The sequence below is a fragment of the Leucoraja erinacea genome, chromosome 2 (genome assembly GCF_028641065.1).
Source record: "Leucoraja erinacea ecotype New England chromosome 2, Leri_hhj_1, whole genome shotgun sequence".
In the NCBI taxonomy this organism is placed as follows: domain Eukaryota; kingdom Metazoa; phylum Chordata; class Chondrichthyes; order Rajiformes; family Rajidae; genus Leucoraja; species Leucoraja erinaceus.
Window position 1 is genome coordinate 133,701,712 of NC_073378.1, and position 13,756 is coordinate 133,715,467.

A 13,756-nucleotide genomic window follows, 5' to 3' on the forward strand; every position below is an offset into this window, starting at 1 on the left:
TACCAAATCTCGTTGCGCTTATGTGCAATGACAATAAAATATATTATTATTAGTATTATTATTACATCAGTGGTAGTGAAAGTATTGGAGAAATTCTTAGAGACAATATTTACTTGGATTTACTTGAGACAAGATTTAAATGCATGGACTTAACAGGGATAATCAGCATGACTTTGTGTGGGGGAGGTCCTGATAAATTTGATTGAGTTTATTAGGGAGGTGACAAAGATGATTGATAAGTGTACGATAGTGGATGTTATCTACATGACCTCAGTAAAGTGTTCAACAAGGTCCCTCATGGTATACTGATCTAGAAGATTAAGAGAAGGGATCTAGGGTAAGTTAATAAGTTGGATACAAAATTGCCTTGGCCACAGAATTCAGATTGGTGTTCTGCAAGGATTAGTGCTGCGATCTCTGTTGCTTGTGATGTATACCAATGATTGCGATGAAAATGTTGGTGCTGATTAGTAACTTTGCAGACTTATTGTGTAGAAAGGAACGGCAGATACTGGTTTAAACCAAAGATAGACACAAAAAGCTGGAGCAACTCAGCGGGTCACACAACATCTCTGGAGAAAAGGAATAGGTGACGTTTCGGATTGAGACCCTTCTTCGAATTGAGAGTTGGGGGAAGGGAAACAAGAGATGCAGACGGTGATGTAGAGAGATATAGAACAAATGCATGAAAGATATGCGAAAAAGTAATGATGATAAAGGAAACGGGCCATTGAGACAATGAGACTCAACTTCGAAGCTGGTATGAATTGGATGGGGAAGGGATGGAGAAGGATTGCAGGGGTTACTTGAAGTTAGAGAAATCAATTTTCATGCCACTGGCTTGTAAGCTGCCCAAGCAAAATATGAGATGCTGTTCCTCCAATTTTCATTTGGCCTCACTCTGACAATGGAGGAGGCCCAGGACAGAAAGGTCAGTGTGGGAATGGGAAGGGGAATTAAAGTGTTTGGCAACCGGGAGATCAGGTAGGTCCAGGCGGACTGAGCGAAGGTGTTCAGCAAAACGATCGGCCAGTCTATTGCCGATGTACAATAGTCCACACATTGAATAATGGATACAGTAGATGAGGTTGGAGGAGGTGCAAGTGAGCCTATGCCTAACTTGAAAGGACTGTTGGGGTCCCTGGACAGAGGAGTAGGTAGAGGGACATGTGTTGCACCTCCCGTGGTTGCTGTGGAAGGTACCTGGGGAGGGGGTGGTTTGGGTGGGAAGGGATGAGTTAACCTGAGAGTTGCGGAGGGAACGGTCTCTGCAGAAGGCAAGGGTGGAGATGGAAAGATGTTACTAGTGGTGAGATCCTGTTGGAGCTGGCGAAAATGTCACAGAATTATGCGACGGCTGATGGGGTGAAAGGAAAGGACTTGGGGGACTCAGTCCATGTTGTGACTAGGGGGAGGGGGAACAAGGGGTACCAAGGAGACACCAAGGTCTCATCGATAATTGAATGGGGGAACCCCCGTTCCCTAAAGAATGAGGACATCTCGAATGTCCTGGTATGGAACACCTCATCTTGGTCACAGATGCGTCGTAGATGGAGGAACTGGGAGTTTGGGGATAAAATCTTTGCAAGAAGCAGGGTGGGAAGAAGTGTAGTCTAGATAGTTGTGGGATTCAATAGGTTTATAATAGATGTCAGTCGACAGTCTATCTCCTGTGATGGAGACTGGGAGATCAAGAAAGGGGAGGGAGGTGTCGGAGATGGTTCAAGTGAATTTGAGTGCAGGATGGAAATTGGTGGTGAAGTTGATGAGTCCATGAGTTCTGCATGGGTGCAGGAGGTAGCAACAATGCAGTTATCAATGTAACGGAGATAGAGTTTGGGGATAGGGCCAGTGTACGCCTGGAATAGGGATTGTTCAACGTACCCTACAAAGAGGCAGGCATAGCTGGTGCCCATGCGAGTGCCCATGGTTATGCCTTTGATTTGGAGGAAGTGGGAGGAGTCAAAGGAGAATTTGTTAAGAGTGAGGACCAGCAGAGGAGAGTGTTCATTGCCTAGGCAGAGGATGTTAGATATGGGGAGAGATTGGATAGGTGAGCTTCCTTCCCTGGAGCGACGAAGGGTGAGGGGATGACAAGATGTATAAGATTAAGTGAGGCATAGATAGGATATATGGTCAAAATATTTTTTTCCCATTATTGAGGTATCAAGAAGTTTTAAGGGGGATCTGAGAGAAAAGGGTTCTTTGTTCAGAGAGTGGTCAAAGTTTGAATTGTTCTTTCACAGGAGGTGGAAGGAATCAGACACAATTAGTTTCAGAGACACTTAGTAGACAATTAAAACAGGCAAGGCATAGAAGAAAGAAGGTACACAAAATTGCTGGAGAAACTCAGCAGGTGCAGCAGCATCTATGAAGCGAAGAAAATAGGCGACGTTTCGGGCCGAAACCCTTCTTCAGACTGATGGGGGGTGGGAGGGGAGAAGGAAGGAAAAAGGGGAGGAGGAGAAGCCCGAGGGCGGTGGGATGGGAGGAGATACAAGGCATAGAAGAATTTGGGATTAGTGTAGATGGGGGAAGAGTCAGCATGGATGTGGTACCGACAGGCCTGTTTCCATGCTCTCAAAATTGGTGAAAACGGCGGGAAGAATTTCATATTGCCAGGGATGTGAATATTGAAAAATCGATTTTGATAAACATTTCTGATCCTCTTTTCTCCACAGATAAGGACACCAAGTGGCAGAGATGCCTTCCTGCACGCTTGCCAAGGCGTGTCTCAGGAACAAATATGAAACCAAGTGCAGGTGAAATAAAAATAATCCAACATTTACCAGGTGGAAGTGTTGCAGCAGTAGGAGAAATATTAATTCCAACTTCCACAAATATTTCTCGTATTCTGTCGTAGTAGCCTATAAATTAAAAACAACATTTAGTTCACTCTTTCCCAGCTAATAAAACTAATGACCTGTATTTCTAATTAGTATTTATAATTATGATTCTTCAAGCTTTCAAGCTTCCAAAAGCTGATACCTATTGGAGTCCCTCTTCCTCCCTCTCATCCTCAACACTGCTAGTGAGTATCATTCCCACACCCTGCATTTTTCCTCCGAGGGCTTTTTGACAGAAAATATATATAAGAAAATATATATATAATAGTATATAAATATATATACTACCTTAACTGCACTGTGACTGTAAAATGTTATGTTGTCTTGTGTGAGTTTTGTTACAGATAAACTGTTGTGTTATTTTCCTGTCCGTTATTCATTGACAATGAACCTGTTTCATATTGCGGCACTATGAACATTATTCTTGAAGACCACGGCCATCGAGTGTTTATTGCAGCTGAGTTCAGTCCATCTGGAAGAGTGGAGTAGTGAATAATGATAGGTATCATCAGATATATATCCCATACCTTTGGATCAATCAGCTGGAGCATCACGCAAGTTTCTTCATGTACCCAATATTGGCCTAAACCCGTTGGCAAAGCAATGGGCAAGCCAATTGCACTAATTAAGTACAATTAAGTAACTTAAGCTGAGGGAACACTGCATGACACAAACCTCAAGCAACTATGATTTTCCATGGACCGTGTCTATGGTTACACTGCCGACTTTGATTTTGCACCTAGCTTTAATTTACCAGCCTGGTTTTAACTTATTGTATTTTGTATTAATATATATTTATCTATGTATAATTGTGTTTACGAGACTGTTATGCTGCACCAAGCAGGAATTTGAATGTTCTTAGGTGGGCACATATGACAATCTTTGTTTATATTATTGTTACTGTTTGAGGTGTATCTCACCACCACTATATTTGCAAGAAAGAAAATCTTCACCTCACAATGCATGGACTAGTTTGAGGTTCCTGTACTTACACATCAGATAAAATATAAATTAGCAACAGAATGTTAAATAACTTAAAGACTAGATCAAATTGCATATGTTTGTTACATGCAAATCATACATAAACGCAGATTAACCTTGGGTAGATTACATTAGAACAGGTCTGACCCCAGCACTTACAGTACATGCGTGTGCATATCCCCTTGGCTCAGTTAACATTTATCTATTTTTGTTTCATTTTTGTCACAGGATTTGAACATCATAGAAAAAGGTCCCTCTCAATGCAATGAGCTATTCCTCTTCCACAATATTATTGCCAATTTGGTTTAACCCATACAAATGTGTTAGTTAGCAATGAGTAGAAATGTGTCTGTCTTGCATATAGCTCAAAATCCCTCTATAATTCCATCACATACATCACCACTTTAGTTTTAGTTTAGTTTAGAGAAACAGCGATCACTCACACACCACCAGGTTCCTTCAACTATCTGCTTCTTGAACCAACCTGCACAACCCGAAACCCAGCCCGGCAATGGCACACAACCTTTTGCACTTGTTTTCCATTTGAGATTTGCACGACTGCATTGTTTTCCCCATAGTATTTTTTCTTTTCATTTCTGGTAGAATTTATGTGTGATCTACATATAATTTATAATTCCGTACATTGTCTGAGTCCGTGTACCTTCCCGTACATGCACATATATGAATAAACTTGACTTGTCTCTTGTTTCTTCTACTTTCTGTATTTTCTTCTTCCTTTTCTGTCTTTTATTTCTCTCCTTATTCCCTTCCCACACCTCCTTGCTCAAGTTTGCCTCCCTTCACCATTCTAGTTTAAGCTCTCCAAGGCACTGTGCCCAGGTGTAATCTTCCATCAATTACTGCACCAACATCCGCAGAATCAGCCCCAATGACCCAGAAATCAAAATTCTTCCCCCTTAGCCCCCCCCCCCCCCCCCCCCCCCCGCCCCACCCCCACATCATCTCTCCAGCAACCTGTTCAATGAGATAGCAGAGATGGCATGGGTTGATGGATCAAATGGCCTCCTTTTGTAGTGTAACCACCTTGTGATTCTAAGAAACCACATCCCCCTTGATTGGGACTGCCCTGCCAGAAAACCAGCTATAGATTCTACTCCCAACTATCTTCTTGCTTTTATGACTTACTCTGGTCACAATCTGGATCAAACGCTGATAAGTCTGTGAATAGAAAACAAAATTGTCAAACATTTAGAAATTTTGAAAACATACATTAAAAATGACTTAATTAAGTGAAAATGCAGATTTGGTGAGCTACTGAACAGCTTTATTTCGACCAAATGGCATGAGCACACAAAGCCAAAACATGCTTTTCTTTATGTGTAGGAATGAACTGCAGATGCTGGTTTAAACCGAAGATAGACACAAAACGCTGGAGTAACTCTGCAGGACAGGCAGCATTTCTGGAGAGAAGGAATGGGTGATGTTTCGGGTCGAGACGTCACCCATTCCTTCTCTCCAGAGAAGCTGCCTGTCTCGCTGAGTTATGGGCCTGTCCTACTGTGGCGACCTAATTTGCGAGTTTAGAAGAGTTTGCACTCGACTCAAACTCGCAGCATGATCGACACATGGTCCTAGGAGGTCCTCGGAGGTCACTGGAACTCTCCTTCATGCTTGAGGGAAGTTCCCGAATACACACGGCCTGTTTGGTTGAGGAAACAATTTCAGCATGTTGAAAAATTTCTGCGAGTACAAATTGGTCGGCATGGTTCATTTGAACTCGTAGTGCAGTGGAGTGGGGTCTCTAGGCAGTCGAGGTAGCCGTAGGCAATCTCCTTTGCTGACCGGGCATTTTAATTGGCTCATTGGAGTTTTCAGAACCAAGGAAAACCGACCGGTAATGTTAAATGCCCGCTAAACTTTATTATGTTGTCTGGGTTCTTAAAAGTGTCTCCACCTTCTCTCCCCGACCCCCCACGCGCTCTCTAAAGAACTTACCGTACATTGTGCCAGCTGTCTTTTACCTTCCTGTTCATCCGTTGTGTGAATTTCAGACAGCGCTCCCCCGCTTTCCCTGGCCCCCGCCTTTGCGGTGTGTGTGTGTGTGTGGTGTGTGTGCGCGCGCGCGTGTGTGTGTGTGTGTGTGGGCGCGTGTGTGTGCGTGTGTGTGTGTGTGCGCGTGTGTGTGTGTGTGTGTGTGTGTGTGTGTGTGTGTGTGAGTGTATGTGCGTGTGTGTGTGTGTGTGCGTGCGCGCGCGTGTGTGTGTGCACGTGTGCGTGTGTGTGTGTGCGTGTGTGCGTGTGCGTGTGCGTGTGCGTGTGCGTGTGTGTGTGTGTGTGTGTGTGTGGACGGTCGATCCAGCTCACGGTTTCTCAGGCGAGTGCCCTTGAGCTTGAAGGTCGAGGACAGTCGCTGAAAAGTCGCGTTAGTGGGACAGGCCCTGTAGGCCAGCATTTTGTGTCCATCACATGTTTTTCTTTATGCTGTACACTTTATATCTATAACTAGATTATTTCTCTGGATGCAACAGAGACTCAATTGGCCAAATTATATCCTATAAACCTATAAACAATGACTCAATGGGGCCTAATGGGCACTCTCTGTGCTCCCACACTTCTCTATTGTTCCATTAGAATCTTTTCCCCAGGATGGAAAAATCAAACACTAGAGACCATACCAGTAAGGTGAGAGGGGCAAAGTTGAAAAAAGTAGTGCAGGGCAACATTTTTACACAAAGGATGGTAGGTGCCTGGAATTCACTGCCGGGTTTGGTGGTTGAGGCAGGTACAATAGTGGATTTAAGAGACTTTAGTATCGGCGTATGGATATTCAGGAAATGGAGGGACATGGATTATGTGCCTGTGGATAAGAATTGATCTTGGCATCATGTTCGGCACAGACACTGTGGGCCATAGGACTTGCTCCTGTGCTGTACTGTTCTATGTTCTATGTTCCATGTTCTAAGTGCCCTTCTTCTGTGCTGTAAGATTCTGTGAATTTACAATACTGATTTACAGCATTTGAATCACTTTCTAACAAACAACTTGATAGAATCATGGTGCAGATGATCTTTTGTACCTTTGAACCTTTTATCGGGCTATTATATGAGCTCAGGGGTGGCTAACGCACCAGGCTGCCAGATCAGTACACATAACTAACCACCACTCCCTTTTCTTCCGGTTACCATGCAACTTACCAAGTAACTGCACATCATCCATCATGCCTGTCATATAGAAAAGAAAGATTTAGTATAAAACTTGCAGTTGAAATGCAGAATATACAGAGCATTGACCACGAAAAAATGATTCAAACTTAATAAGAACACTTAAAAATAAGCATGAATTCTGTCCTGAATTAAAGTCCTGTCCCACGGTACGAGTTCATTCCAAGAGCTCTACCGAGTTTAAAAAAAATCGAACTCGTGGTAAGCACGGAGAATGGACGCAGCGGGTACGTCAGAGCTCGGGGACGTCTCTTAGCGGCTCGTTACGGTAACGGCAGGTACTGGGGAAGACTCGCTAACGGCAAGTGAGAACGGGAAGACTCATGAAGATTTTTCAATGTGTTTCAACGAGAGCCCCGAGTACCGACGAGTGGCCATTACCGTAAATCTCCGAGTTGGAATCAGGGCAAACTCGGGAGAACTCTTGGAATGAACTCGTACAGTGGGACAGGGGTTTCAGTCTATTGGAAATAATAGATTTATTGTGGTTGTCTCTGACTCTAACTGTGAATATCGACTGCTCATTATCAGTTTCAACCATTAGACTGCCTGCTCGACTTTATACACCAATGTGTGTGTTGGGAAGAACAGCTCCCACGCCATCCATAACTGTCCAGCAACACCTATGTTGCCGGCTGAATTATTGTTGGTGATGAGTCAGGAGAGAGATAAAACACTTGGATGAGTGGTGCAGCACCAACGACAACCTCTCACTCACGCACAGAATGAAGGAACTAATCGCCGACTTAACAAAGGTAAAGTCAGGAGACCATGTGGAAGTTTTCATTGGTGGGTCGGTTATGGAGAGTTGGCAGATTCAAATTCCTGGGCATTAATATCTCAACAGACCTCTCCTGGGCTCAGCACATAGATATAATCATGTAAAAGGCACAACAGCACCCATTCTTGGAAGCTTACGGAGATTTGGCATGTCACCAGATACTCCAGCAAACTATTACAGATGTCATACAGTCAATACAGTGTGGAAACGGGACCTTCGGCCTAACGTGCCCAACATGACCGAGTTACACTCATCCCACCTGCCTGCGCTTGGTCCAAATCCCACCAAACCTGTCCTATCCATGTACCTGTCTAACTGTTTCTTAAACATTGGGATAGTCCCAGCCTCAACTACCTCCCATGGCAGCTTGTTCCATACACCCACCACCATTTGTGTGAAAAAGTTACCTCTGATTCCTATTAAATCTTTTCCCCTTCACCTTACACCTATGTCGTTTGGTCCTCGATTCACCTACTCTGGGTAAAGGACTGTGCAACGACCCGATCTATTCCTCTTGTGAGTTTATACACCTCTAGATGATCCCCCTCATCCTCCAGCGCTCCAAGGAATAGAGACCCAGCCTACTCAACCACTCCCTATAGCTCAGACCCTCTAGTCCTGGCAACATCCTCGTAAATCTTCTCTGTACCCTTTCCAGCTTGGCCACATCTTTCCAGCATGACAACGGTGCCAAGAACTGAACACGATACTCTAAATGCAGCCTCACCCATGTCTTATACAACTGCAACATGACCTCCTAGCTTCTTTTCTCAATAATCTGACTGATGAAGGCCAATGTGCCAAAAGCCTTTTTGACCACCATATCCACCTTCAAGGAACCATGCACCTGTACTCCTAGATCCCTCTGCTCTGTAACACTCCCCAGACGTCTACCATTCACTGTGTAGGTCCTGCCCTTGTTAGACATCCCAAAATGCAACACCTCACATTTCTCTGTATTAAATTCCATCAACCATTCCTCAGCCCACGTCGCCAATCGATCAAGGTGTACCATGAAAATCATCCTGACTGGTTGGGTATGGCAATTGCAACTAATTAGGCTGCAAAAGGCTTTAGAGAGTGGTGGGCTCAGCCTGTCCGTCATATGTAATTTACGTTTGTGTGCATTGTCCGAGTCTGTGTTCCTACGATGCTGCTGCAAGCACAGTTTTCAGTTTACCTGTACGTCAGCATACTTGTGCATATGAAAATAAACTTGACTCAACTTGATCTGACCTGACTCATCCTGGACAGAGCTAGGACAAAGTTCCCTTGGTCCTTTGCATTCCATCCCCATGCCTTCAATATTCAATAGATCATCTTCTGCAATGTCCCCCAACAAGATTCCACCACCGCACATGTAGTCCTCTCCCATTCACGAATTTCAAAGGGACTGTCCCCTTCATGATTCCCCGGTCCACCCTCCTGTCCCCACCACCCACTCTCCATCTTATAGAGTCATGGAGCTGTACGCCACGGAATCTGGCCTTCGGCCTACCTTGTGCATGCTGACCAATTTAACTTTGCCAAGCACACACGTACAGCTGCAGGCGAGACCCCCAGTTTCTAGTGATCGGCCCCTTTAATTCCCCTCGCCACACCCACTCCATGGTCTTCTGCACTCATCAAACAAACCCCTCTGCACGATTGCAGACTGGCCTGCAGAGTATAATTCCACGGCCTGCTTTTAGCAATGAATTAGCTGTAAAACATGAAACCAGGTCCTTCAGCCAACGTTCTCCATGCCGACCAAGTTGGCATTCCGGGCCAGCCTCATTTTACTACATTTGGCCCATATTTTCTGAACCTTTTCTGAATTAAATCTCCAAATCTCTTTTCTATAAATCTCATAATTGTATCCATTTTTATAGTATCCTCTGGCACAATTATCTTTATAACATGATTTTCCATAACGCAAGGTCTCTTAAGAATGCAACAAAAATCATATTATAGTAGAACTATTTGTAAAACCAGTTTAAAAGTAAGACAAAACTCAACATGTTTGGACAGCCTACCGACTTCATAAGTTAGTCATAGCATCATACAAATGGAAAGAGCCTTGGTGGAAAAAATGTGGGTGGTTTTGCAGATAGTGAAGAAGGTTGTGAAAAATTGCAGCAGGATCTGGATCGATTGGCCAGGTGGACTGAGGAATGGTTGATGGAATTTAATACAGGATAATGTGAGGTGTTGCATTTCGGTCTAACATGGGCAGGACCTACACAGTGAATTGTAGGGCTCTGGGGAGTGTTGCAGAGCAGAGGGATCTAGGAGTGCAGGTACATGGTTCCTTGAAGGTGGAATCGCAGGTGGATAAGGTGGTCAAAAAGGCGTTTGGCACATTGGCCTTCACCAGTCAGAGTATTGAGTTTTGAAGTTGGGAGGTCATGTCGCATTTGTATTAGGTGTTGGTGAGGCCGTATTTAGAATATTGTGTTCAGTTCTGGGCATCATGTTAGAAGAAAGATGTTGTCAAGCTGGAAAGGGTACAGAGAAGAGTTACAAGGATGTTGCCAGGGCTAGAGGGTCTGAGCTATAGGGAGAGGTTGAGTAGGAAGGGACGATTTCTTGGAGCACAGGAGGATGAGGAGTGATCTTATTGAGGTGAATAAAATCATGAGAGGGATAGATTGCATAGATGCACAGTGTCTCTTGCCCAGAGTAGGTGAATCGAGGACCAGAAGACATAGGTTGAAGTTGAATGGGAAAAGATTTAAAAGGATTTTAAGGGATAACTTTTTCACACAAAGGGTAGTGGGTGTATGGAACGAGCTGCCAGAGGAGGTAGTTGAGGCTGGGACTATCCCAACATTTAAGAAACAGTTAGACAGGTAGATGGATAGGACAGGTTTGGTGGGATATGGACCAAACGCGGGCATGTGGGACTAGTGTAGCTGGGACATGTTGGCCGCAGTGTGGGCAAGTTGGGCTGCAGGGCCTGTTTCCACACTATATCACTCTATGACCATCCCAGTCAGTCCACACCAACCATTCACATCAATCCCACACTATTCACATTTTATTTTCACCACTTTTCCATCAACCCCGAAATGTTATCTGTCATTTACATACAAGTGGCCAATTAACCCAGCAGAGGTAGACAAAAATGCTGGAGAGACTCTGCGGGTGAGGCAGCATCTATGGAGCCAAGGAAATAGGCAACGTTTTGGGTCGAGACCCTTCTTCAGACTGATCTACCAGTACATCTGGTAGGAATTAACCTACCAGTACATCTTTGGGATATGGGAGGAAACCAGAGTACCTGGAGGAAACCCACGTGCTCGCAGGGGGAATGTGCAATCTCCACAAGGAGAGAATGACACCCAGGTCGCAGGAGCTGAGGCAGCAACTCTATCATTGTACCACCCATAATACTGCACAGAAAGCTCATGCAATGCTCAAAATCAAGTATTAAAGAAATCTACTCCATGGATATTAAAAGTCCTGGAGATTGGGATGGTCCAGTTATGTTAGTGTTTAATGTTGAAAGCTCACATTAGTTTATCTATGGAATACTAGTATTTTATTGCATTTAACCAGTCCGTTAGTGGGATTGAGAAGTCCCAGTGGTATGATGACAATAGGTTCTATATACAAGGAGCAAAATGGTTCAACAATTAATCAAGCAGCAATCATAAGAATAGTTCCTTGCTACTCACCGACAGGAGATGCTGTGCTTGCTGACGTCTGAGAAGGTGTCGGTGAAGAGACTGTAACAGGTGATTGCATAACTGTGTGTTAGAAGCAGAAAGTTCAGATTGGTTTATCAAGTGGCAAATTAAATTGAATTATAAAAATAGCTACTATAATATAGTATAAAAATAGTACCCACTAACCAGGTGACTGAGGAGGTACCGGGCTTCCTGAGTCCATTTCCATTTTTCCTCCTCCCCTGGTTTAAGGGCAGTTGACTGAAAGCCCAAGGTATACAGTCTTTCCCTCAGGTGTCAAACTCAAGGCTTTGTGACACAAAAGACAATGAGTGATGCAATCAAAGTGATTCAGCTGTCATCATATTGAATTACTTCATTGAATGAATAAATATCTTTGTGGTGCACAAGAGCACGAGGATGAGTTTAAAACACAAATAGAAAAAGAATGTTCAAAAAGGCTTTCATAGAATTCGCTGAAGAATGATTTTTGGAAAACTGAGAACCCTAAGGAATGATTCTTTCCTGGTCGAGGTTTGAGGTTAACATGAGATGTAAACATATAAATACAAGTACTTGCACCTCAGGGGTTGGAATCCTCGTGGAACTGTGGCAGGAAGTCAGAATTTGGAATGGTGCAAGAGGAATCCTTTTCCTGAAGAGGCATTCAATTGGTCTTCCTTGTTCCTACATTAGCACTGTCAACTGCCTTTAAACCAGTGATCATTTGTAGCACCGAGCTGGCTTGGATTTATGTATGATTCTGTACCAAACACAAGACAATGGCTGCACATTAACAGAGTGAACTTCCCTTCTGTTAAACAGTGCACGTGGGAATGGAAGTCACATTCCTCGTGATGGTTACAGTATCGCTCAATGAACATGCTCTACATTTCGGCAAATCAACTGTCAATCTTTCACTGCATTAAATCTCACCTTTATTCTCCAGCTTTCTCCCCTACTCAATCAGTGTGAAAAAAGGTTCTGACCAGAAACATTGTCTGTCTATTCCCTCCAAAGATGCTGGCTGACCCATGGAGTTCCTCCAGCACAAGATTCCAAAACCTACAGTTTCTAGTGTCTATGTAGTCATTAATGCGTGCTTGCATAGGTTGCAGTTAATATGGACGTTTGCGAAGGAGAGACCTTGCAAAGTAAAGTGAATGTTAGCTGCTGCAGGAAATGCTATATTCTAAACTAAAAGATTTAACAAGTATTCCTGATATCACTTGGAAGGAATCAGAAGTTAGCAGATTAAGAGATGCCAATCTATCAACTACTGAATGGAACATTTTGCTGATTTAAAAGTGCTCTATCAAAACATTGTTGCTGATGTTTAGGTCTCACATTTGGAGTGAAAATGCATTTCTCTTGTTACTTTCTCCGCACAGATTACCTCCACCATGTCAGGAGATGTAAGTCCTGTGCATCCAACAGCATGGATCCCCCATACCCAAAAGTCACCGATTCTGCATGTAATTTTTAAATGGCCTTGATTTTACTCTCAACGCAATAATGATTTTTGAATTATTACTGAGATCAATTATGATAAAAAATAAAGACACTTTCAAACATTTGTTCATCCAGCCATATCTCTTAATGCCACCTCCACCAAATACAATAGGTGTACCTTTGTTTTGCTAAGCTTTGTTAAGGTCAGGTCGGGGGGAGTTCCCACCGCCACGGGTACCATGTAATCCCGTGCTACCTGCTCCATGGTCGGATAGTCGGCAACTAAACCTGGTTTGCAGGTGAGGAGGGGGCTGTGGACCCCCAGCTAGGATCAAAAACAAGACCTGTCAAAGGGCGGATGAGCTCCTAGCAAGCCAACGACCATCTACACTTCAGTAGAAGTTGCATTAGTGTCATAGCATTGTAAGGCACCGTGCCTGTTGATGTTTTCAACAATGATGATGATGATGATGACCTGAATTGCCTGTGGGCTGATGGCAGACTGGTTGAGTGGCTACCCAGTACTGTTGATGATCAAAACCTGTTACCATATGCCATCGTATTTGCTTCCACCACCACCCCTATCACCAGGTTCACCCCTCAACTTCTGATGTTCCAGGGAAAACAAGTAATGTACTAAGGGTAGAACAGCAGGGCAACTAGTTGAGTTGCTGCTACCCAGTCCCAGAGACCTGGGCTCAATCCTGATCTCAGGTGCTGTCTATGTGGAGTTTGCAGGTTTCAAGTCAAGTTCAAATTTATTTGTCCTTCCTGTCAGTGTGTTGATGCCCCCCGATGCTCAGATTTCCTTCCACAGATGAGAGGGTTGATAGGGAAGTTGGTCAGTGTAATTTGTATCAAATA

General features: G+C 43.9%; 1 protein-coding gene across 4 annotated transcripts in view; it reads right to left on the bottom strand.

The window, feature by feature from the left end:
• Nucleotides 1-12,950, bottom strand: part of LOC129715916 (uncharacterized) — a 114,055-nt gene extending 101,105 nt beyond the window's left edge. For 2 of the 4 annotated variants that reach the window (XM_055665814.1, XM_055665809.1), the window contains exons 1-5: nt 11,627-12,950; nt 11,450-11,521; nt 6,983-7,009; nt 4,974-5,006; nt 2,790-2,867 (exon numbers count right to left, since the gene is read on the bottom strand). In XM_055665814.1, coding sequence (XP_055521789.1) covers nt 2,790-2,867; nt 4,974-5,006; nt 6,983-7,009; nt 11,450-11,521; nt 11,627-11,669 — 253 coding nt within the window. In that variant the 5' untranslated portion in view covers nt 11,670-12,950. The remainder of the gene's footprint in view (nt 1-2,789; nt 2,868-4,973; nt 5,007-6,982; nt 7,010-11,449; nt 11,522-11,626) is intronic. The other 2 variants (XM_055665822.1, XM_055665830.1) reach the window with 2 other exon arrangements.
• Nucleotides 12,951-13,756: the final 806 nt, after the last annotated feature.